The 26,415-nt window shown below is 38.5% G+C and overlaps 1 protein-coding gene across 4 annotated transcripts in view; it reads left to right on the forward strand.

Moving 5' to 3' along the window:
• Nucleotides 1–26,415, forward strand: part of VPS41 (VPS41 subunit of HOPS complex) — a 222,880-nt gene that overhangs the window by 17,043 nt on the left and 179,422 nt on the right. For 2 of the 4 annotated variants that reach the window (XM_061464684.1, XM_061464683.1), the window contains exons 4-7: nt 2,179–2,256; nt 17,191–17,265; nt 22,686–22,748; nt 23,913–23,978. In XM_061464684.1, the coding sequence (XP_061320668.1) occupies nt 2,179–2,256; nt 17,191–17,265; nt 22,686–22,748; nt 23,913–23,978 (282 nt within the window). Of the gene's footprint in view, nt 1–2,178; nt 2,257–16,330; nt 16,433–17,190; nt 17,266–22,685; nt 22,749–23,912; nt 23,979–26,415 lie in introns of those variants that run through there. The other 2 variants (XM_061464686.1, XM_061464685.1) reach the window with 2 other exon arrangements.

Below are 26,415 nucleotides of genomic sequence, written 5' to 3' on the forward strand. Positions count from 1 at the left end.
TTTAAAATATTAAGGAATGCTGAAGAGCATCTGAAAGTCTGAGTTAATGATTTGTCAAGTAACTATTAGTATGTAAAACATAGTAGCTATTTTCTGAATGTATAATTTTTCACAGCCAGTAATAGCTCTTTAACAGCTTTTGTTGAGGGATCTATCTCTGTTATTGGCTATATTTTTAGATTGACTTGTGCTGTGTTTCTTTTACTCAAAGGACTGTTGCCATGGCTCAGGAGGCTCTTAAGATGAAGCTTGTATTTTAACTGTGCGAATGAAAACAATAAGTCTTTTAAAAATGTTTTTTGACAACTTGGAATTACACAGATATTTGGAAAATTGGCAAGCCTTTCCTCCTGCTCTGTGGCCTGTTTGTGTCACTGTTTTTTCCCTGAGCCTCAGGTAAATTTTGAAAGCTGAGAGTTGAACAGGCTTTTTCTATAAGGATGTGCACCGATACAGCTTTAACTATAGTGTCACAAAGAGTGACAATACAGGAAAGCTGTTTAGGTATCCCAGCACTTTTAGTTTTCCAGCAAACTAGATACACTATTTATAAGAAGGATCAATATTGTTAGAAATCAGGTGCTGGAGTCTTTTAGGAATAGGTCTCTTACAACAGAGAGCTTCAAAATGAAGCTGGGTTGTAGGTTTTGTGAGGTTTTTTTCTGTTTATTCTGGGTGGGGGTTTTTGTTTGTTTTCCCTGCAAGAGATTCATCATTAGCAAAATTACACAGTACTATGTAAAATACGCCTCTGATTAAAGCAGTTTAACTTTGCTGGGAGTACTGAAAATCTGGCTTCTGTATTCAGATTAATTTCCCCCCAGAATTACTATTTTTTCCCCCTTTTCACTGCTAAAGCATCGTATTTTCACCAGGCTTGCTGTCTGCACTGGATGACTAATCGTCATGGCACCTGGTGCATTCAAGCAGGCCTGTGCAGTGGAATAGTCATACCTAGTTATGTCTGCACACCTGATGTTTTATTAACCAGTATTGATTTTTTTACCCGGGGGACTTTTTTCTTCCTGAAAAAAGGCAACCTTGCAGGAGTGAAAGGCATTGCAGGGGATGAATTTCTAATGAACCCCTTCTTTCCCTTTCTTGACTCCTTTTAATGTAGCTTCATATTTTAAGTGCCTGGACTGAAATTTCATTTTAAGCAATTCCATTTTGATAAATCCTTTTAAACCTTGACTTTCTGTAAGGTTATTTTTTAAAGATTGTGCTGCCTGACTGACACGCTTAGCAGTGCCTGTAAATTTGAGCATTTCATTATAGGTTGCAATGAAGCATGCTCACATGCAGTGAAATACAGAGAATTGAGGAGCCTAGACTATTTGAGTAATGCTGAAAGGAGGGGGGGAATAAAAGAAACCACTGTCATAAATCAAGTAGTACCGAAGTTCTTCCTTTTCTGTTTAGGTGTAGTTCACATGGTTCAATTAACAGCTGATCTCTCAGAATCAATTCCCTTCTTGTTTGTATCAGAGTAAGTTGGTGATAGCATGTATTTGTGTGGAGTTTTCTCTATTTTTGCTACTGTTTTTTAGAATGGAACTCCTGAAATTTGTAAGGAAAAGTGTGTTTCTCTTGTGAGTGTTCAATGCAGGAGGGTTCCTGAGCGAAGGAAAGCAAACCCAGTGCTTATCTCTGTGCTTAAATGCATACCTTCCATAATTCAGCAGTATTTTACCAGTGGCTTACTACTGGCCTTTTAATGTGTTTGAACATTCGGATTTTATGTCAATTAGGAAGATAGTTAAAAATAAAGCCCAAAGGAAACCATTATGATTGAAACAAAGCTGCAGAAAGGATCTAGGAATTATTTCAGGTCAGTGTTGGTCCTTGCTTTCACACTGCATTTTTAATTTGCTGCCACAGTCCATCAGGCAGTGTGTACGGACTGCAGACAAACCATTAGTTGTCAGTGGATGAGGGGCCTCATGACTCATTCTGACAGCTAACTTGCACTATCACAGTAATGTGGGCTTGAAGCCCTGTTTTATACCTTAGTTGCAGTTGAAATAACCTTTCTCTATAGAAGGTGGTGGTGTCTTTTTTTTTTCCCCAGGTGGTGCTAATCATTAATCTGCTAAACATCCGAGAGGCCACTAAGAATTGCTGTAGTTCTCATTGAGGTGTCTTTGTGTTTAGGTAATCAGTCTCTTTCTTTTACAGTTTTTGGCACTGGGAACACATTATGGCAAAGTTTATTTGCTTGATGTCCAGGGGAACATCACACAGAAGTTCGATGTTGTAAGTATGGCATTACTCAGAACACATCTACTGGGATGTAAAAATGCTGTGATGTACTAGGTGACAAATGGGTTAATGCTCTTGTTACACCTGAAATTTTACAAATGCATTTCATGAACTCCCTCCCCATAACATAAGAGGGAGTATATGCTGCTTGCAAAAAGAAGTTAAACTGGATGGTTTTGTGATGAGCACATTCCGGTTTACATGCAATGAACTTTCCTCATGAAGACAGAAGAGGAAATACATACTTATGATTGTAAGTGGCTATTATTAATTATGTAACCCAGGGGCTCACGACTTCCATAAGGCATGAGCCTGCTCATTAGGTGACTATTGTCAGTTGTTAGTGTGTGCACTATCACCTTATCTAGTTGCCACAAGTAATTGAAAATTGATTGATGGCCTTGCTGGTTCAGTTTATCTACTGCAAATATATAACGCTAATATTTTATGTGAATGTTTTGAAGCTCGGACTCTTAAGGGATTGTATTGATTGAAGGAGAAGCAGCTTTTTCCTTATTGTGGTTCCTGATACTAGCAGATGAATGAAATGCCAAATTTTATGCTCTGTTCTAGGGTATTAAATATTCCTTGTAATTGTGGCTATTTGTTGATTATTTTTTGTTTGTAATAGCCCATTTTCATGTTCCCTGTCTTCCACGGCTGGTGGGAGGAAGAGAATTAGCAATTATTTTTTTTCTCCTGGCATTGTCACAGAATCTAGTAGCCGAGCATTGTGTTTTCATAGCAGTGTCAGCACTTGTCAGAGTATCCATCACAAGATGTTGGCATGTTTGAAAAGAGAACATATGTTTTAGGGCTGACACAGCTAGCTGCATGGGAGGGGTGAAAGGATTTGTTTATATTTTTTTAAACCTAATTATGCAATTGTGCCAGAATAGGGGACCAGGAATGTCACAGCCTTAACTCCTAAGCACAGACTCTGGAAGAAATTTTGTATATAGCATTGGTTGGATTGACAGTGACTGTACTGGGTATTAATGAAAGTCAAGCTAATTACATTCTTCTATTTCTCTTAACTTTGTATGTTCATCAGCCCCACAGAGGAGGTGCTGACTGCATTTCTAAAGAGGAAAAGCTTTTGGTATCTTCCTTACAGTTTTGATTACTTTACATATATACTACATACTAAAGATACAGTTTCTTTCTCTCAGAATTCATCTATGTAGGGCAGGCTGGACTAAAGTGTACATGAATTCTTCTCTTCCATCTCTGTAGTAAAAGACTCACTCAAATGAAGTGGAGATTTTCTATTGAATCAGGTATTAACTGTCTTAGACTTGAATTCATTATACTCTGTCTATACTCTGTCAGGTGCTTGGAAGAGCCCTGCATCCTCTTTATGTCCACCAACCCAAATCTATTCTTTTCCTTAACACAAAGTCCTACCAGTGCCTGCTGGAAGGTGGTTTCTTGTGATGAAGTTAAGCTTGGGCTATGTAAACCATGTTCTGCTTCACAGTGCTTATTTAGTTATCCGTTTTTCAAACTTGATGAATATTTTTGTGCCATGTCTTATAGAGATGGCAGTGATATCTTTTAAAACTATTGTTTGACTACAAACTGCTTTTTGAGACAGAGAATAGGAAAAAGAAATTTTTCTACAATTCTGTTCTTAATGTTTCTGTCTCTTTTTCTAGTGTGCATGTTTCCAGTGCAACAGAAAAATTATATCATGAATCTGATGGAAAGGGTGCTGCTTTTTGTTTCTTTTCTATAGTTTGAACAGAAATTATTTTGATCTAGGATCACTTCTCTTTAAAAGAAAAAATTTCCAAGGAACTGTGAAGGGTTGTAGGACAGAATGGGCTGTGTATGTGAGAAACAAAGCAGCTCTGTGACATCACTGACTGCTTAAACAGAGAAGTTTTCTGAACAAATGTCGTTGGCTGTTAAACCCATAGACAGTTTAGTCTGGACTGGTGGTTGTATGTCAGACTATTTTCCATCTAACCTCAACTTTTCAAGGTCATAGACTGCAGACGTAGAGGCATCACTATCAAAACCTTTGGTGAGGTCTTCCATCTGTTCTGTCCTGCCAGTGCTGGTTTACAGTCTCTCCTGGAGGATTTGCATTAGAGCATCACCATGTTGTAAATCCCAACTAAAACGTACCCGTTTATTGAGAAGTGGGTCACTTCCTGAAGTGCTACGGATACAAAGCATTCCTTGTCAGTGTGCTGGGGCAAAGAGTATTTTCTCCAGTGGTATTGTCCCTCGTTCTTTGTTGAGTCAGATTCCTCCTGAAAAGCATTTCATTGGTGAAATGGCAGATAAGGTTTTACCTTAAGGTTCTAAATAGAAGTATCTGTTGTTACTAATTTTAGGAAATTAGTAGTTTATAGCAATTGTTCTGAGTAAATAAAATAGTCTCTCATTAAAGAGCAAGCAGTGTTGCCACTGAACTGTTTTAATTCTTTGCAGTAAAAAGTGTACCTGGGGAGTGACTTTTACAAGTTTTTCTTTCTGAAAGAATCTTTTCAGCAGATAATCTTCTGTCTTGAACAAGAAGGCATTTGAGAGAAAGAAGTAATCCAAGGAATTGTTCTGCATTCAAATCTTCGTCTGTATATTCCAGGGGGTGGTTTGGGGTGGTTTTTTTGTTTGTTATGTTTGAAATGATTACTTATCTATACATCTAAGTCTGTTGAATGTGTAAATAGAAAAGTCAAAACGTACACAGGAAAGTGTAAACATCGCTAGATCTAACTTAGTGTTAGTATGTGGAATACACCAGAATGGAGAGAGAGGGTTTTATTTCAACCTTTTTAAAAAGTTTGTTTTAATGCAAGGTCATATTAAATATATGTAGAAAACCACCATTGCTACTACCGTAGTCCTATTGATTTCCATTTTTCTTTCCTAATCTCAGATAATCATGTTCAGTAATATAAATGGGCTTGGAAAGTGAAGAAATAAGAAACTTGTTTTCATAATAAATCATTTGCTTTCAGTGTTGACTCACATCTTAATTTGAATCAAATTGTAAAACAGAAAGACTGCTCTAAGAGGATTTGCAGCATAATTACTGTATCATGTCTCCAGCTCCTGTGAACTTTGAGGGAGAAAACTCACAGGTATGTTGCATAATCTCCAAGGATGGACAGTTGTTTAAGGATGGCCCTCATGTTAAAGACTGCGTTCGTTTAGCATTTTATATTCTTAAAAACAGCTGTAAGAAACACTATAATGTAAAGGCTGGCATCCCTGTAAGCTCTGCTATTGTGACATGCTTCTTTGTTTGTTGTTTAAAAGAAACCTTTCAAGACTTCCCTCTGTAATGTCCACAGCAGCAAATGAATATGAGTAACCTGAATTTCAGATACTGGCCTTGGGCTGCAAAGACTTAATCATGTGATCTACTTTGTCCCATAAATATTCACCCAGGTTTCTGTGAAGCTAATGTAGACAACTAAAATGTCTTTTCAGAAGAGGGTCTTGCTCTCATCCTGCTCAGAAAATACCTGATGCTGGATCCTGTGCCATGTAGATGACTAATCTTTTCAAGTTTGCAAGTCCTCTTGTCAACAGCAGTGAAAATGTGTGCTTTGAAACTGATGTGACAGACTTTTTGTTTGGGGAGAATTGCGAGGCAGGAATTTGGGTGCTTTGGCCTTCAGTGGTGCTGGTATCTCAGCAGCCATGCTGTGCTCTCGTGTGATCCCTCTTTCCTCCTGGCCTGTTGTGTTTTTATCTCTTGCCAGTGTGGCTGTCTTTGACAATGTCAGCCTTCTAAGATTAACTGATATGCATCCTCAAATAACGTATGTTTGACAAACTGGTGTTCTCTTGTATTAGGGTTCAGTGCATTGAGTGAGATGAAATGTGTCAAACGTACTGAAAATTATTACTAAAAGGCAACAAGAAAGGGAGAAAAAAAAAGCCTGCTAATGCCACTGACAGAGGATGATTTAGGACTGATTCACAGCATGTTAATTCCAAATGCCTCTCCATCTTTCTTTTCTTCTTAGGCTGTCTACAATTTATTAATATAATTATTGCCTCAACTGACATCTTGTGGATTAAGGACTTGTAGATATGAAGAAAGCTGTACAAACATGTTTAGTTAAGTAACAAATCAAAAACCTTTCAAAGGGCATGATAACCTGCCCTCATTCTGGTCTTCTAATAACGATCAAGCTTGGAGCAAAACTAGTAAGAAGTCTTGGCTGGTGGCAGTGGTACTCTGTGAGAAGGGGAAACGTTGTCTATTTTACAGGTAGGGGGAATTTAAATGTTTAATGCATTGGAGGTATTTCAGAGGTGATGCATGAGCCTAGAAAACAGTCTAAATAGCATTATAAAAGCATCTGATAGTGCAAAGAAATTAAGGTCCCTTTTAGCATGCAACATTTGTGAGCTATTCGGATATGGCTGGAGTTTCAGAAAGAATGAAACTTTAAGTAGAGGCCCCTTCTTGCAGCATTTCTTCTCACCACATATTTCTTTGCTGGCCTCGCCATTTTTTTTCTGATTGTCTCACACTATGTAGCACTAAATGTTCCTTTATGTTTTTTTAATTGGAGTGGCAGAAATCCCAAACCACTAGGTCATCTCTGCTACCTTGAAAAATGAAAGGGGAGTTGCTTCTGTGGTGGTATCGTTGCCCTTGCAAGTCTGTTGCTTGCTTGAACGTCAGTCAGTTATGTGCTGATTTTGCTGGTAATTCAGCAGGTTGCAAACAGAATGTCAGAGGTTTCTGTTGACTTGACTTGCTTTTGAAAGAGTATTAATTACAAGAAGAGCATATTTCTAATGAGGGAACAGCAGCTGTTAAGCAGTAAATGCTCTGGCTGGAAATGATGCGGAGCCCACTAACTGCTGTGAGAGATAATGCAGCATCTTTCAATGGGGAAGGTAACTTTCAGCATTTGACTGTATAATGAAGAAGTTACTTTGAATGGAACTTTACGTAAGTTTAAGAATAAGATGATATAAACGTCACTTATTTTGACAGGCTACTTAAAATTCTCTGTTTATTACTTTAACTACATCATTTTAGTTGTCACTGTCAGACTATGAAAGAAGACTTAGTTGGGAAATGAAGTGAAGCACAGAATTTAGAGTAAAGATCTAGGTAGCTGTGTGTTAGTATTTGCAGGATGTCACTGAGCCTGTTAAATTTGAAGCTGAAATGCTGTGTTTTGTACAAAACCAAGCAGGCTGCTATACGTGTAGGCTCCAAGAACCAAAGTAAAAACGAAGGTTTTAATAGGAGTGAGTGTCTATGCAAGGGACAGATTTCCTTTCTGTGGAATCTCCCACCCAAATGGCTGGTGTAGTCGTTGGGCTTAAATGCTTTAAGTTAACCCCTAGCTCTGCCCAGTGGAGAAACTGGAGAAAAAGTGACATCTTTTGGGAATTTACTCATAAGACTTGAACGTCTACACCCCATTTAATAGCCCTTTTTCTGCCTCTGTCTGCTTGTCTTCTCATTTTAACTGCAGATGGTTTGGAAGTCCAGAGGTTTTTACAACAGTTGTGGGAGTAACTCGGATGGCTTTCTGATTCTGGCTTTTTTGGATGTTATAAAGGCTAGGAGGGAATGTCCTGCAATGCACTAGTATGTGTTTATTAGATTGTTTGTGACCTGGAGTATTTCCAGTGGAAACTGTGGAGCTGTTGAAGATTAGGACCCTTCCTTGGCAGGAATCATGGTGTACCTGGGTATCAGTCACTGGAAAAGAAGTAAGGTAGCTTGCTTAGACAGTTAAAAATGGTAGTGTCAGGGCTGGTATTCCATAGGTCTAGATGAGTTTCTCGTCTGACACAGCTGAAACAAAAATACCCCTCTCACAGACATCTTGCACATGTACCCACTGTATGTAACCTACCTTTGAAGTGGATGTTGCTTAAATTTTTACTTAAACCAAGAGATCAGGTGAATGTGGAAGGGATTCATTATTGCTAGAAATGTTGCTTGGAGTACGGATGAAATATGGGAATTTCAAACAATTGTAGTATCATGTATGATTAATTTTTGTAAGCTGAAAACTGAGGAAAGCCTGACCATTTCATTCAATTACTCTTTCAAGCTTGTAGCTTCACTAACTCTATAGCTTAGTGCAGAATAACATTAAGTTTAGTTGGAAGTGTGGATTCAGCTACAGAAGGTCTTTTATGGTCCAGCCATTTATTTCTTGAATGCTTTTAGCTCATATAAGTCAAATGCATGCTTTTGCAGTAACAGACAGTAACATGGTTGGTGTAGATTGAATTTGTTTCAGTTAATGTATAAAGCTGATGTACTTTATCAGCTGTTTCTGGGACTGCAATTGTTTCTGCCTTCTGTTTTGATCTATTCACTAGCAGCTGTGTTGCCCATATACCTTCTTTGAGAGGTACATTCAGCCCCATCTTTAGACTGAATGATTGTTCTACAACTTCATTACTCTCCAAATGCATATTGTTCCTCTATTTTTTTTAAACATAGAAACATAGTAGAAGTTTCCTTTTTATTCCGCAGTATCCATCACTTTTCTACGGAGTAGGTATCCTATTGTGTGTCAGTTGCATTTCATGACCAGCTCTGAAAGTATTACATTTAAAGTACCTTAGCAAGTCCATTTCAATGTCATTGATTTTTGTTAATGTCATCTCTTACTGAGGTGTTGTAACTGAATACTGTTCTGGTACAGTCATCTAGATGTAACAACTAGTTCAGGTTCTCTTGACTCGGCTGGGTCCTGTCATATTCTTTGTGTTTTCTCAAAATTGAAATTTGGAAAATTCTGAGGTGTGTGTGGGGAAATACCTCATTGTGAGAGAATGCTAAACATGAAGGACATGAATACTTTACTATTTAATACAGCATCATTGGTCAATGGAAGGTCAAAGTTTCCAATGTATTTTTCATTTTTCTTCACCAGACCTTGTAGGAACCCTGAGTCTATTTTTGTGAAAGATCAAGCAGAGGACCTGCCTGTAATTCTGCTAAGTGAATTTACATGTGGCATTTCAAATATCTTTGAACAGAATTGTTTGTGACATTATGCAGAAACATCAATATTGTCAAAACAGTTGTTTGGGTTTTTTTCTTCTCTTTCACCATCCAGGTTTGGTACCATTTGAATGCATACTACATCTTGTGATTATTTAGAAAATGTAATTTGTGTTTGCAACTATTACTGACCTTTTCTCTGAAAGAATGCTCTATGCACCATAATTGGACAACAGTATTAGGCAACAAAATGTATTTGTTTTGAAGAAAACCACAGAAAGATAGTTTCTAATTTCAAAGACATACAAACCAACCATGCACAACAATATTATTTTCATCTCTGACTTAAGCAAAAGATTACTTTTCTAGAGTGTAGTCGGCACTTTAAAGAGAGCCTGAAAAAACTCCCAACAAATTTCAAACAACTCTTAAATAAGGAACATACATTTCTGTGCCTTCCAGAGCTTAGTCCCTGATAAGAAAGACTAGATGCTGTTAGGTTATTTTCTCTTTTACTGCTTGTTGATATCCAAAGAACCATTCTCAAGAACAGATTCTCACTATCAGGGATGTCCCTGCCCTACTGGGAAATTTCTGGTTTGACCAGGTGATGTTGACTGATACAAGACATATGTTCAGTGATTTGCCAGTCATCTCAGAAGCATATTGTGCCACATCTGTCTCATAGCCCCCCTAAGTGCTCTTTCCTGACACATAGTTGGACCACTGGGCCAAGTTGCACTAGATTTTTTATTAGCAGCAACAAAACAGCTGGTTTCAGGTAGCACTGATGAAGTCTCTTCATAAAAGACTGATAACAAAGATGTGCGTTTTCTAAACCCTAGCAACCTTTAAAAGCATAGGGAGGATTTGGAAAGGTTTAATTCCTAAGAAACTAGTATACTGCTGATTCCTAGAGCTGTTTTCCTTTCAAATGGGGTATTATGTACCTAGATGGCATTTTCCTCAACAAGGAAGGCAGGCACTTACATGCACAAAATAATAGCAGTTTGCCTGTCAGAATTATTCAGCATTCCGGCATTAATAAAATATTATTTGCATTAGAAAATGTTTTCCTAGTTAGAAAGTCCAAAGGAACAGAATTCTGGAGGACAATGTTTTTTATACAAGTTGACATTAATGATAGAGCTACAGCCCTTTGTTTCCATTAACAATATAAAAGCAGCACTATTAAAAGCACAGAATGACATAACAGGGGCATAATATGATGAACAAAACATGAAGGCAAAACTAAGTGTTTTTCCAGTGGGGGTAAGATATTACTGATAATGAACTTTGTAGATCTGATAAAGATTCCTTTCTGAAGAATGAGACTTCTTTGTTTTAAAAGACATGACAGTGTGTATAGCAGTTGCTTACTGCATTTCTGATGCTAAAAGTGGACAGTCCAGATTTGACCAGTTTATACCCTCAGAGTGGCTGCTGACAAAAGTAACTACTTCCAAGCTGGCCATCTCCACTGTAATAAAAGTATAAGAAGTTTCAGAAATCATTATTTTGGTGTTGGAAGTTTCACCATTGTAACCCTAAACTGGTTGCTCTTAGAAGTTTGTAGTTGCTGCAGGTCTTGGCAGTTTTGAAGATAGCAGCTGTGAAGATGGAGGACTGAATGAATCTCTGCTTTTTAAATCTAAATAAAGTTTTTTAATAAGCAATCATGTCTACACTTCACTGGTATTGAAATAGAACCTCTTTGTATGTAAGTGCATGAGGAGGATGCACAGGATCAATTCGTCCTCAAGTTTAGCTTTCCCTCTCTTACTGTCGCAGTGAGGATATGGCATGCAATACACCACTGACAGTAAGTTACCATGAACTTCATGATCCATAGTTTCTCCATATGAGAGTACTCTCCTCCTTCCCCCCCCCCATCATTTTTGATTTGCATGTCTTTAGCATCCTGTCAAGAGTCAGACACGCAACCCTGACCCTTGTTGAGTATCTCTGGTGGGTTTGCATGACTTTCCCAGATGATAAAATTACAAATAAAGGAAGTTCCAGAGTTGGTGTCCAAAGAGAATACAGTGCTTCCAGTAAGGAGAAAATGTGTGTATTATTGCATATAGCTCTGACTTGTGTCAATCTATACCGGGGTTGATAACCAGATGTTTGCATGGAAAATGGTGATCTAGCTGTTGTTTGAACTTCAGCATTGATCACCCAGTGTAGTATTTATGGCAGGGATGTGACTAGTTACGTCATTTTCAGTCAGGAAGAATTCATTCCCTTATAGTATTTCTGCTTCTACCCGATTCCATGGGTGAGAGATCTTTTCACTGATGTCAGTAGCTATCAGATTGGAAACATTGTCTGTAGTGGAATGGTTGACAGGCTAAAATAACTGGAAAAAAGTACTTAGTGCAGTTTTTCATTGCAGGAGCTGATAGAAGGAAGAAAACTATGTAGTTGTGGAGAAAATAATGGCTACGAAATGGAATGTATGGAGAAGCAGAGATGCTAGGTTCCATGTGGTCATGTCCTCTGTCCTGTGTTAGGTCAGGGATGCAGATGAGCATCACGGCTGTTGTGATCAACCTTCCTGGAAATGCTGTTAGGCCAACAATGCCTGACCCCCGAGAAGAATAGTCAAGAGATGCTGCTTCTTTAAAAGTTGTTTGGTCAAAGCACCAATAAAATAATCTTTAAAAAGAAAACCTGTCCTGACAGTACCTTGCACTGTATGACCTGGTTGGCCTTTCTCATCAGTCATGTCTCTAAAATGTGGCTTATCAAGAAATGGAGAAAAAAAAATCTCATGCTTTGTACTTCAGGGGGTAGAATTCTACAAACTCCTGTTAAATACATTAATGATGGTGGTGGTATTCTGTTAGAAACAAGCTGTGAAAGTGCTCCAGTAAGTTTCTTCCTCAGGGATTTAGGAATGTTTTCTGAATTGTTCTTCAAAGCTCAATTTATAATTCAGTAGCCTGTGTGGAAAGTTAATGCTCAATGACGAATTCTTGAACTTCATTGTGCTTGGGGAAGCATTCTGAGAAGAAAACAGTTAAAGAATCAGTGAGGTGAACCTCCAGATTGCCTGGGATAGTCTTCTCCCACTGTTTTGGGCCTTGTGAGTAAGGCATATGTAGTCATTGCCTGCAGCCCTTTCTTAGCCCTCTGCCTGTACCTCAGCCCTCCTCATGGATGTGTGATGGGAATATTGCTTCATAGTCTCAGAGGGTTTTAATACACCGAGAGCAGAGGCAAGCTTAGGACATACCATATTTGAAGCCCTACAGTTACACAGTGGACGGTGAAGGGGACTTGAGGAGAAGAGGAAACGAAAGTAGTTTGTTTGCTTTGGCACAGAGCTCCCACGAGGGTATCTCCTTATACACCGGTGTATTAATAAAGAAGAGATTCTACTTTGAATCTGTAAGAAATTGGGTAACAGTTAAACTCTCCTAGGAAGCAGTGTAGGCTTCCAATGCAGATTTGTTTTCAGTAATAGTTCCATTGTTCCTAGACAAGCATTCTGATTACCTAGCAACTGCTACAGAATTAAGGAGATCCCTTGTTAATTTTTTTCCCTTGCATGTTTCTTCTTTTTCCTCAGTCTCTGTAGTTGACAAACAAGATTAAGGGATTCACTGATGTGGAATGTATTGAAATCACTGCGGGCTTTTTGGTCTTTCTCACTTTCTCAAGACTATATCTGAGGAATTTCTTGTCCTCATATTCCCTTAGTTTTAGGCAAGCTTTTGAGATCTTTCTTATAGACAAGGTCTGCCTTTCTGCAGACAAAATAAAAGTTAATGTTATTGTTCTGTGTCCCAGACCTTGTTATTCTCTCCAGCTTTGCCCCTTCCCTTTTCTTCTAACCAGTATAATCTCCTGGTTTTCATTTGGAGAATGAGAGATTCAGGAGTGTTATAGGAAAAGCACTGGAGCAGGAATCCTCACTTACTTACCTGAATTTCTCTGCCAGTACTGTTGAACAAAACCTCTGGTGTGGATACTAGTGAATTTTTATAAAATACAAATTTTCATCAACATTCATTAAATTTTCATCAAATCAAAATTAAGTGTTGTAAATTCAGAGTATACTGCTTCTGTTGCAGGCAGTGGTGAACAGCTTATTCTGTGTCTTTTAAAGCTGCCTCTTCGGTTTAAACCTTTGTGTCACTAGGTTATGTCTCTCAGTTGGCTTTCCTGTGTTGCTTTTCCCTCTATTGTATTAGTAAAACTCTACAAATATGCAAAATATTCATAAATCAATGCAGCAGTGCAGCATCTGAGGGAAGGAAAGTGCACAGGTTCAGTTTGTGCTTTTTAAAGGTAGCTCCTCTGTGTGAGACATCTCTGGGCAGCAGTGTTCTGAGGTCAAAACAGGGGAAAACAACATGTAACGCAAGTGTTCGTACTTAGCTCTTGCACGGCTTCTTTTCTTTGTCTTTTTGAACAGTTGAAGACTCTCTCACTATCTGGTTTATTTGCTGTCACCTTGTATCACTTCTCAAAATGAAAAGGCCCTGAAAAATAGAACTCCTTTTTTGACACGTTAAGTAAATTAGGCTTTCTTCTAGGTGGGCTGAGGGTACCATTTTTAATTGGAAAGGCACCCTTGAAGGAAGAGAATATTCAATACTCACCTAGTTTTTTGTTTGTTTCCTTTTTTCCCCAATAGTCTTAAAGGCATTGTCTGTTTCTTATGATTCAGTGGTGCTGATGTATATAGAATGTCTAATTTATGGATAGAAAAGCTGAATTTTTGGGTTTCTATTCAAGGCCTCATCCTACCTAGAGCAAGGCTTGCATTTGAGATGATCTTAGCTTAGTTAGGGCATTAATTGAAGCAGTTTCTGTTTACACATCGGTATTTTGTACTCAGGTGCTTCCACCATGGTGCAAATAATACCGGCATAAAAATGGTAGTCCTTACTCCAGAGGGTAACATTTTAAGTAGCGGGTTGGTTTGGCAGACTGATGTACATTGGAGTTTTACATGCTTGTTTATGTGAATGCCATGAAGATGGAAACATGAATAGATGAAAAATAGGCACTTTCTTTTGTTTTCAATTACAATTCAAGCTCAGTTTGAATTGGTATGGAGAGCAGAGACACGTTGGTTATGTAGATCCTGATTGATATTAAAGGGAAGACCTCTGGGTGTTTTTCTTCTTTGGTATGTATATAGGTGTGTGTATGGACAGACAAATAAAAATGTTTGGGTTAATTTAAGAAAAGTTTCTGAAAATTCTTCTTAAAGGTGCGTCAAAACGCTGCTTAAGGGGGTTGTATTAGCAATGAGAACCTCTAGAAGTAAAATGAGGTTTGCTGTAAGTATGATTGAACACTGCTTTGCTTTTCACACTCCTAATGTGCATGTTGCTTGCCTGCTAACCGTGGCTAAAAGGCATGAAGTCGCAGGCAACTATTAAAATGTTTAGATTCCTAGCTTGTAAATATTGCATTTCTCACAGATTTGGAGTGAAATCCAGTCTTGTGTTTCTTGTTCATCCATTTCATATCCGTTGGGATGCAGCATTTGTGAAAGAATCAATTATCCATTTGTTAGTCAGAGGAGCTTTACAAATTATACATTAGCAGATTGATTTCTCAGGTTCACCACTGGGGGACTGATAGTATAAGGTGGGTTGATGATGAGTGTCAAGGGAGAAGGAGTTGCCACAAAGAACACAATTAAAAGAAGCTTTCTGAGTGGCCGTGAATTTACTCCTAATTGAAGAGCTGACATAATCCATACTGAGTGCCTTTATTTCAAGCATTTTACATTAGGTAATTGATTATCACATGAGGTACTTTTGCTTGGAGGTACTTGATTTCCTTTAAATTTAGGATTTTGCAAAAGCCTGCATTTAGATCTTTGTGCAAGGTGCCTTCTAGCTTTTTCTCCCTCTCCCTCAACTTTTCTTTCTTCCATTAAGGTAACATTTTTTTGTTCTATAGTGTCAGCTTGACATTATTGATTTTGAACAGTCAAACTTACTTATGTTGTCCAGAATTCCAAACATGTCTCCATCAGAAAGAAAACTGCAGCTAATGGAAATTCAGCTGAAGGTATTTCTTCCCTCTTTGCCGGAACTTCCACACTGTAGGAAATTCTGAAGCTGTTTCCAGGTTAATCATTGTGGTTTTATCTCCCTTCCTAACTAACGGGGTCCCCCTTATTGCCAGATTTGAATTATGCTGCTTTAGAAATACTTTGTGTGTTACTGTCATTGATGCAGTACTGGAAGCGTGGTTGTGACCACAAAGAAGTTGTGTGTTTTCACTTGTTTGCCTAAACCTAGGCGTTCTCATTAGGTTAAGAAAAGATGACCCAATGTAGTGCTAATTAAATAATTATTCATAATTTCCTCAACATCCTATATGCAGCTGCCTATGGTTTTATGGTGTGGGGTTTTTAGGTTAGATAATCTCTTAATTGAGTAATATATTTACATGGATTATATGTTCCTAATGAACTTTGTCCTGAGATTGCTGTTGTAATTCTTAATGGTTTTATTTTTAATGCTTTTTGTAAAAGACCACTTTGTGGCAGGCAGTGATTGTGGTATTTCCAGGTAGCATTTAGTGATAACACAAAGTGAGACCAAGAGTGGTGTCTCCTGCACGAAAGGAAGTGGGAAAGCAAAAGGGCTGGAAGCAGCCTTTTCCCAACTCAACAGGCGAGTGTTTCTGTGCAGGCTTACTTGTTTCATTTTGATTAGAAAGAATCTCTAGAAAATGAAATATGATTTGGACATGCATTCTCTTCAAGGTGGAAGAGAAGAAAGCTTCATTTCCCTGAGATGGATTTTTTTTGTGTGTGAAAAATTATGGGGAAACGCTTTCCAAAGGCTTTGAGAAGACCTCAGTTTATCTCCAGTAGATAGTCCATCTGGACAGTGTGTTTTTAGTGTAACTTTTTATGATGTACTTTTTATGTAATTCCAACTGCCATAGCATATATAGGAACCTGTGATATTTTAGACATGGTTGTGTAACATCTAACGTGACCCCATGACTCCAGCACTGTTCCAGTGGCACTTCCTTTTCACACAAATATATGGTGGCTTTCTCTTTAGTCATGCTTAGAACCACAGAAGCGATCTGTTTCATGGTTCAATCAAAATTTCATGAGAGAAAGAAAAGTTATTCTTAAATGTATGAGAGACTCACGTGGGCGAAGATCCTTCAATGATGCTTGAAATGGCATTTGTTCCAGAATGTGAAATCAGGATCATGGTATATAAGAAGGTTCTTGGTACTTGAATATAACTGAATGGGGTTTGTGTGCGAGAGGATATGCATCGTATTACCCAAATGATGTTGTAAGGTAATCCTTAGTACTTAAGGTAAGGATAGATGTTTAAGCTAAAGTAAGCGGTAGCAGATGCGTATAGCGTTGTGGCTAGAACCAAAAGTATCTCTGGATAGGGAAAGGAAAATTTATTAAATCTGGGCAGTTTTCAGGCTTTTCTCAGCATTTGTCTGAGAATGAGTACACCTATGTTGTACTTCAGTACTTCCTAATCTTCGCTTCTGAAAACATTATTGGAGGCAACACCGAAAGAGGCAGAAGGGATTTAAAGGAAGAAATAATTACCAATATAGCCATCAGGCCAAACCAGAATTTTCCCGGGCACTTTGGTGGTCAGTGTGTTTTATGCTGACTTTTGATAGCAGGAGAGGGTCTGAATGAACAGCTGTGGTGCACAGGCACAGATGCTCAAGCTCTGGGAGCCTTTCACTTCATGGGAGCTCCAGAACGCTGAGGCATGTAACTACAAAAATACCAACTTTCTGGGTTAGGCAAAGGGCTGGGAAGAGGGCTGTCTGTTGGCATTGTCATAGAAACATCTATTCTGGGGGGGATTTTGATTCATGCAACTAAACATTACAGAAGACACGACTCTCAGGAAGGGGACAGAGTTAAAACATGTGATTGGTGATATAACTTTAGTTTTCTTTAGTAGTCTTTTTCTTTTCTTTTCTTTCCCTAGAGCCCAGTGAAGATAAATCAGATCAGCCTGGATGAAAGTGGAGAACACATGGGTGTTTGCTCAGAAGATGGCAAGGTACAGCAAACCCATTCATATCTTTAATAAGGTAGCATGTAGTCTTGAGTATTACACTTGAGATAATTTTGATACCTCTGGAGTTAATTCATACATTTAACCCAAGCACTTTCTCCATCCATTTTGAGAACTGAGCTCACCTTTGAATGCTCAAAATTAAAGTCAAATATATTTTGCACAAATGTGCCGTAGGAAAAGTAATTACAAGTATGTCAATAATATAACTGGTATTAAGCTGATTAACAACTGTGGCAGGAGGACATGTCACCTTAATCATTACTGCTGTGCCAGTTATACTTCAGTGACTACTCTGCTGTTCCTGCAAGACAGTAGTTTAATGCCTTTCTGCTATAAATCCACAAAATTGGATTTTGTGGGCATGATTTCTGTGGGCTGGTGGTTTTCATTTTCACACATGTTATGAATGTTTCTCTTGAATTATAGAATCTTTTGATAAGCAATCATAGTTTATCAGAAGAATAAAGTGTCTTACAACAGCCACATTAAATAAATGTAAAATCAATATACGTACAGTTTCCTAAAAAACTGGCACCTACTTCCTTGACTGAGGACATACATCATTTGTGCAGTGTATAACTAACAATTATCAGTGCTTCTCTGGAATGTTGAGCTGTGACATTTAGTGGTTTTGGTGATTGATTTTCCACTTATAAGAATGTCTTTTTTGTTTTAAAGTCAATGGCAGCCTTTTCTAATATTGGTTTGTAATGATAGAATTCTAATGCACGGGGTGTATTTAAGCTTCTTTTTAAATATAATGCTCATATACAAGTGCAGTGCATAAAATATCATTTAAATCATTTCTCTATATCCACCTGACTTACTGAGAACATTTCTTACAGAGTAGACTTGGGGGAGGAGGAATGTTGGTGATCCTAGTGGATGCATCCCATTCAGCAGAAGTTCTATAAATTAAAGACAAAATAGCATTTTAAAGTAGGCAAAATGGGGAAACAATCCCTTTAGACTGTATGTGCTTGGGTTTTTCCCTTCCAAGTAAGTGAGGCTTTTTTCCTCAACAGGCAGTTTATGTATCCAAGCCTTTTGTTTCTCTGAGATATCTTGATGTCAGTATCTTGACACAGTAATTGGGATACTAGTGCCTATCAAAGTGGGTTGTAGAATTTTACAGCCTGTGAGAAACACAGCAAGAGTGTCCTAATTGTCTGAGCAAGATAAGGGAAGAGTCAGTAATTGTGCAAGGTAATAAAAATGTTGAGCTGGCGTTGTTGGTTTGGGTGTTTTGAATGCTGGGAGAAGCAAGCATTTGCTGTAAAGGGCTCCTCAGATGTGACTGGGGGTTACTGACTTGAAACATATATGTGGCAGTGATTATCATGCACATTTTTACATATATTAAATACATATTAAAAATACATCATTTCAGAAACATTAAAAAAATCCATAATCCCTGCTCTCGTGTGGCTGCATTTGAAAAGACTCCAATACTTTAAATGGTGATTCTGTCTTCATTGAAATCACTAATGTAGATCCAGTATGTGACATTACATGCTATACAAGGCACTGTAAACTATGGTTCCCAAGCCAGGGCTAATTCTGGTAATGGTTTTGACACAGGGCTGGAGTATTGCAAGTACGATATTCATCATATTTGTGTTCATATAGTCCAGGGGCATTGATGCTTCACCGTATTCTACTCTGAAAAGCTCATTTGGAGATCTGACAGATCTGGATGTTTTAGAAGTTAGACTTCCCACTTGACCCAGAAGGATGTGTGTCTATGAAAGAATCCATCCCTAAAAAGGGTGAAAAAACATATTGTATGCTGTGCTACTGTGCAAGAAAATGGCAGAAATTCCTGGCCAGATAATGTAGCACTTTTAAGGTCTGGGTCATAACAAAAGTGTCTCTTTACCGTCTTTCCTTACAGGGGTCCAAGTGTAAGAATTTAAACACCTGTACAAGTGGTTGTCAGGTTGTCATTAACTCAGATAAATACAGAACAATATTGAAATCCTTTTTTTAAACAAAGAAGGAAAAAGCACAACAGGTTGTTTTTTTTAAATTAGTTTTGAGCAACCAAAAAGCAAGGACGTGTAACTTTTGAGCCGTCTGGGTTGATGCAAGTATTTTCTACCAGTTAATGAAATAGGCAGGGAGTGCATTTTCCCCTGTCAAAGTGGATCCCCTGTGAGGGAGATGGAACTGTTTGTCTGCTTGAAGGAAGGCCTTATGATGAGAACACCTTCCTCACCTCTGTACTGCAGTCTGATGTGTTTTGTTTTACTACTTTTTTCTTTCCTTTCCTACTCTCAAACTAGTTTTGAGACTGGGAGGGTAGCATAGCAGCACAGTGCAATTCTATAAGCCTCTTCTTAACATTCTTGTTGGGCAGCATCCAGACCTAATGTCAAGACCTGGCAGCTATGTGTCATACGTGGCCAGCAAGTGCCTTGTTGGCCAGAAAAGCCACTTGCAGCTTCTCTGTACTGCACGTTTGGCTCTTTGAAAATCTTCCTTGCCAATGAACTCATCTGCAGTTGGTCACCACTGGCATGGAAAGGAACAGAAATCAAAACCATCACCAATACTCTAGTCTGGCTGCTGGCTGGGGAAAATGGCTGGGTGTTGAAACATTAAGGTATAAAAGGAGAATGTTGGTGCTGGAATGAATAGAAGGGGAAGCAGGCTTGCAGCTTTAGAGTTGTAGAGTGTGTTCAGGCTAGTTTTTTGCCTGCTTGTATGGTGTCCTGAAAAACCTGGATCTGACTCCCGGTTTTGCTAGTGCTCTTATGTGATTTCATAACAGTGATATAATTTGTGCCCTTTTCCTGGCTTTTAGTCACTGGAAGTTGGCTGCTTCTTCCACATGTGGAAGCAAAGAAACAACTAAGTCTGGATGCACTGCGGTGGTGGGTTCTGGATATTTAAAATGAGACTGGCAAAATATAGTGGACTCTCATTGCGAAATCCTGTTTCCAGCTACCGAAAACCATCATGATCTGAGTGGGCATAGAAAGTAGAAATAGATAAATCCAATATGGGTTTGTAATATCAAAAAAATCACTTTCTCTCTGAAGAATAAAAGACATTAAGAAGTAATAAACTGTTATATGGTGTCCCTAGAGTAGGCATGGTAACATGTATTTTATGCTGAGTTGTTTTTTCCTCCTCAGTTAACTGGCTCCATTTTGTTTTCATGCTCTTAAAGGAGCAAACATTGCCATGTTTGATGCAGTATTATGAAAATGTTGAAGACACCGTTGCTCACGTTAATTTTCATTAATGAGTTGTAATTTGGGAGAGGTGTTTTGTCATTTTTGAGGATTCTGGAATTTGCAGTGTTGTGTTTTAACCTTATTTCCATGTCTCTTCTTTTTCTCCCTCCTTTTTCTTTTTCTCTCTGTCTTGTTTTCTCTTTCCTCTGTTTCTTATTTTGTTTGGTCTGTTGCATTGGATGTGCTGTGCCAACTGATGAAAACAAAAACCCAGAAAACAAAATCCTCTAGACATCAGCCCGAAGGTTTTCTAGGCTTGCAGCCAGGCCCAACTCAAATACAAGCCTTTGGTTGGCTTTACATAATCACAGCTTTGCGATACATCTCACTGTCTCCAAATATTGATTTTCTAATCCTTTGGAGCAGTAGCTCAGCCCTACACAGTGCATGCAGCAGTACTTTTAAAGCGTGTTGTTAGAAGCAGTATATTCGCTAATGAGTAATGGGCAGAGCTGATAATGCTGCTGAGGAGATGTATCCAGGAGACAAGCTTGAAAGGGAGATGAGGTGGTTTGAGATGTTTTTAACTTTGCTGAGATGGCTGAACTTTGAGCCACTCTGAGGAGGGCTTAGTTCCTCACTGATGGCTTAGCTCCTCTTGTAGTTTACCTGAAGTCTAGTATTTTTACTGTCTCCTTCACTGTCTGTGGGAAGTTTGGGGGTTCTTGTCATCTGAACAGATATTTTTAGAGCTATTAAACCTCACTTTTTGCGGCCTATTAGTTGTATTTAGTGGCTTTGTTCAGCAGATCTTTGTCTAGTGGTTTCTTCGGGTGTTTTTTGTTACTCTTATTTTTTGATTGTACCCCTTCCCTTCTTCGAGAAAGTATCATGAAGGGAATGTGGAGAGAGAAAGAAGTAAAGTTAAAAGATCTCTTGGATCTTACAGTTCAACTTGTTGAACATGTAGAGCAGAGTTACTGAAGGGATTATCTTTTCCAGAAAATAAGGATGACTGAGTAACCCTGAGAACCCTTCAGAGTACATTTGCTATCACAGTTTTCCACCAATCACTCCATGGGATGCTCTTTTTTTGTTTTTCCTCCTTTCTCCCACTTCCAACAGCTTGTGGCAACTGGTGGAAACCTCTAAAATCACAATCAAATGGCAAACCAGTTGTTATTCTTTGTGGAAATCATAGTTAGTAAATCAAACGCTAATTCCTGGCCATAGGTCTTCAGCCCTGTTTTACTCCCTAAGTTTTGCAGGTACTCAGTTGTCAACTGACTCATCTGAGAACTGGTGGTAAGAATTGTTGCCTATTGGATAAAGAAGCTTGTACTTAAAGCTTGAGAAAGCCTATTCCATAGTCAAGAGTATCAAAATCTCAATAATATTGCTTAACACTTGACACTTTTATGCCTGTTCTATAAGTAAAGGGAAGAAAACATTTAAAATTGTGTAGTTCTCTTGAGAGTAGAAACATACTTGGGGTTTTGTTTGCTCATTTTGTTTTTGGTTTTAAACATTGAGCCTTCTTCAGATGGATTAATCCTGGTAGATATTCCGATGGCCCATGGTTACAACTTACTTGCTGACTATTAAATGTATTGGGACATCAGCATAGATGGGAAAGGAGGAATCTTCAGAGAAAGACATTTCCAGTGGTCATGGAATAAAACAAAATAGCACTGGATACACTTGGGCGGAGGAAAGAATGAAGAGAAACATTATGGGGCTTCATTTTCAGGCTGGTTTTGCTTTATTGTCACAAGTTTCTTTTTTCTTATGTAAAGCCTGTATTGCTTGAAGGGGAAAAAATGCTACAGTTTTTTTCTCAGAAAGGAAGAGTTTTTAATTTATCTTCTCCTGAATGTTATTATGTTGCTCTTACCTTACTTAGATCAGTATCTGTTAAACAGATTTGATCAGCCTAAAGCAAAAGGAACTTGTAGGTTTTGCTGTCTTTGTAGCAAAAAGAAGAAAAGAAAAAGATTCAAATAAATACTTTTGCACTGCTGCAAATAGTCAGAGATGAGCCGTAACAGAAGCCCAGAATGTCTCAATTTAACTCTGAATTGTGAAATATGACCTTTTTTTTTTTTTTTCTTTAGGAAAAAAGATGTAACTTTAAGCATTCAAATTAATCTTCTAGTTTCTGATTTGCAGACACCTTTAATTGTCAAGTAGTTATTTTTGGCTATTTTTATACTTCTTTAGGTGCAGGTGTTTGGACTGTATTCAGCGGAAGAGTTTCATGAGACGTTTGACTGTCCTATTAAAGTAAGTGCTTGTTTTAATCTTTAGTAATTGTGTTGTTGTCATCTTTAATAACAGAAAGGTCACATTGAATCTAAATGAGAGAAAGGAATTCCGCTTCCTTGTAATGTTATTCAAGTCACTGGGAAATAGTTATCTATCTCAATATAAAAGCTTTTGATCTGGTTAGGCAGGAAGGAAGCCAATCTTGGTTTTGTAAAAAGTCTGCTTGAGTGTTTCAAATACAAAAGGCAAAGTGAAAGTGTCCTGTTTCAGCTGTTACCCGCCTCAACGTATTTCTTTCTGTGTACTTCTGTGATAGAAATTCGGAGGCTTCTGCTAACTGGGAGGTCAATAATTTGGCAAGCAATTCATACCTGTTAAACCTACCCTGGCATAAGGGAGTGGGTGGTGATGCCGATGTACCCTGTCCGAAGGGAAAACTTCAGTTACACCCTGCTCGAGAGACATGTGGCTGCCTGGGTGTTGAAAAAGCACTTTCTATTAGGTATATGGGAAGATCTAGCTTTTTGAAATGAGAAATGTTTCTTGCAGGATGAAAAGTGGTGTGGGTAAATGGTTGCATTTTGCTGCTTAGGGTCTTCCGTCGTGCAGCTGCTCCTGGAGGAGGAAGAAAGGAATGAGGTCCATAAGTTTTCACACACATGCAGTGTGACTCACTTGCTTCTTAGAGCCCTTACTGCTCTTGCATTTGGATCTCCCACTCCTGACACATAACACACAAGGCAGAGAGGCTGTTTAAGTTCTGCTTATGCTACAGAGGTTGTCCTGCCACAGGGCTGAGGTGTGTGTGGCTTCTGGGCAGGCCTCCAACAAGACTTAATGGGTAACCCTTGCTTGCAGCTGTCCTTTGCTGCACAGTCCTAATTCTGCTACCTGCTGTGCAAAAAAAAAAAAGTAGTTATTTGGTATAACGTGGCCCTCAGTGTCAGGTGTGTGACTTGTCACGTGGCATATAATAGGGAGAATTTTCTTCTTTTCTAGGAAAAACAACCAGAGATGTCTGAAACAGCCAGGCTCTATTTCAGAGCAAGAACTCAGATGTAATACTTGATACTTGCCAAAGGTTTATTTAATTGAAAAAGTGATGTGGTGCTCCTTGTAAACTCTTATTTAAGCCACAATCCTCTTCCTTCTTTTTTTGTTCTTCTCCTTCTTCCCCCTCAGATTGTTGCTGTTCATCCTCATTTTGTGCGATCCCACTTCAAGCAGTTTGTAACAGGAGGGAAAAAGGTAAGCAGTTGTGAACTTAGGCTATCTTTAAACAGCTTTTAAAAATAGCTCAGAAAGTTGCATATGTGATTTGTAACACCTAGAGGAAAGAATTCGGCTTTTTGTTTCTCTTTATACACTGTATTCCAAAACATTCTTACTTAATTAAGACTAATTCCGGAGGGATGGGGGTTGGGGAAATGCACTTTTTAGGTTAAAAACATGTTGCAGCAAGTTGAGCTTCAGAGAAGAAATAATGCTTACATTGTCCAGACTTTCTCCATTCATTTTAATTAATTGAAGTGGAAGCAGAAGTTAGACCTTATACTGGGCTTTTCCAGTGCAGGTTGGTCTTGGTGTTTGGGATTTTTCTTTTGCTTTACCTATGTTTTTTTTTCTTTTAAGTAAACAATCCCAAGTATCTTCTTCATTTCTAGTTTGTGGTGTGGGTTTTTCATTTGTTTGTATTTGAAGTAATTCAGGGCAGCTTTTGTTAGACTATAGCTCCCACTTTTTTATGTGCTTGCATCTGTCTGATTAATGTCTTCAACTTGGGGCAGTTGTTACTTTAAATGTGTGTTAAGTGTCTTATTGGTGTAGGGTGCAAGTCTGATTTCCAGACTCCAGCTGTTCCCAAGTCCTAAAAGTATCTTGTATGCCATTGCATCTTTTCACTCAAAATAGAAAAGTTTGATTTGGAACTGTTTCTTGAATTTTCCTGTTGCCTCCTCTTATGAATTAAGGATGAACAATCCTCACTTACAGATGCATCAAACCGAATGCTGTGGCTCCCCCTTACCAGTGTGTAAGAAATATAGACTTCTAGTGCTGAACACAACTTCGTTTTCATTAACAGTTCAGTATGTTTCAAAGCATAGCAGTGTTTTTATTTTGCTTTTAAGTGGCATGTGTGCTTGACAGCTTTTTCTGGCTGGTCAGAGTTGGTGTTGTCCTTAGAATAATGCACAGTCAGTGTATGTCTTTGTCAGCCACCAGTTTGTGAAGCTTTTTAGCGCTGATAAAAGGGTATGGAAAGAGAGAAACAGGGAATTAATAGAACAGGGCTCCGTCAGGTGGTAAAAGAGCTTGCATTCACCTGATGCCGAACAGAAAAAAACATCAGGGAGTTAACACATTCTCTTTGGTTATCTTTGATTACTTGACAGGTTGTTTTATATTCTGTCCTCTGGGGAATGGTATACCCAGTCTTAATGCATTCATTTTTTTGCTGAGGAACTTTCTTTTCAGGAAAACTTTAATTGACATCTTAACATTAGGTATTTAGCATTGAAATGAATGTCCCTCGACACTTGTAATTGGATTTTATTGATACATAAACCCAAAAAATAAAAGCTCTTAGCCTTGTGGTAGAAACCCTTCCCCTTTTTCTCCTTTCCTCCAGAAGGAGCGTATGTGCTTGTATAAAGGCAACAGCAAAATGCTCTGTGAAAATTCAGAAAGTTAAATTTCACCTACTTACTGATCAAATATTTCTTTTTTCCTTTCTGAAAAGACAAAGGCCTTAAAAAAAATCTCTGCTTTTTATTTGCATCTCTCCTTAAGTATGAAGCCCAAGAGCTGTATGGGGGCAGCAGGCAACAGGGAGTTGGTCTGCAAAAGCAAAGGCTGAATCGTACCACCTCAGGCTGTGACCTTGCATCTCTCCCTGTGCCTGGAGGTGTATAGTTGGGAATGGGACCTTCTGTGGCCCCTGAGGTCTTTGCAGTGACACAGCGACTTCATAGTTAATAGCAGGCAGTGATGGGAGGCATGCTGCCTGCTTTGCCACCTGCGCTAAGACAGGACAGCACTAAGGATAGAGGTAAGGCTAGCCTCAGTTTGGTTGAAGCTTAAGAGAAGAATTTGGCTTAAAGCCTTCGTGCTATGCTCCTTGCCTGAGCTGCATTCAAAAACAGAGTGTGAAGTGTGTAAACACCTCATCGAAGAGTTTTAGGGTCTGTCTTTGGTTTTTGTTGTTCTGGGAGGTGGTGACATAATGAAAAATTAGCATCTTAAATGTTGGAGTTTGTGGGGTTTTTTAATTATTTGAGCAAATAAAAGAACCAAGAAAGAAATGTGGTCGTTTCCTCAAACGCCTCTAGTTGTATTGCGAACATTATCATCTCAGAACATGAGAAGATGTTCATAGAATCATACAGAATGATTTGGGCTGAAAGGGACCACCACCACCACTCCCCTCCCCCTTGTCCTATCACTATATGCCCTTGCAAAAATGTTCTTGATTTCTTCCATTTCATGCTGGTTTTGGTTTACAGTGAAACAAAATAAAGAAGCCAAAGTACACACACATGCACATGTGAAGCAAGACCTTGGCTCCTGGCCTTAACATTCTTGTTTGTCTCATCTCAAAAAACCATCACTTTAAGATATGCTTAAATTTATTAATTTTATAGCCACGAATCTGTTTCAATAGGATACTTAAGGAATGGATGGGAGG

The sequence above is a fragment of the Pezoporus flaviventris genome, unplaced genomic scaffold (genome assembly GCF_033815535.1).
Source record: "Pezoporus flaviventris isolate CSIRO_AGI_PZ_B2104156 unplaced genomic scaffold, CSIRO_AGI_Pfla_v1 ptg000037l, whole genome shotgun sequence".
Taxonomy (NCBI): domain Eukaryota; kingdom Metazoa; phylum Chordata; class Aves; order Psittaciformes; family Psittacidae; genus Pezoporus; species Pezoporus flaviventris.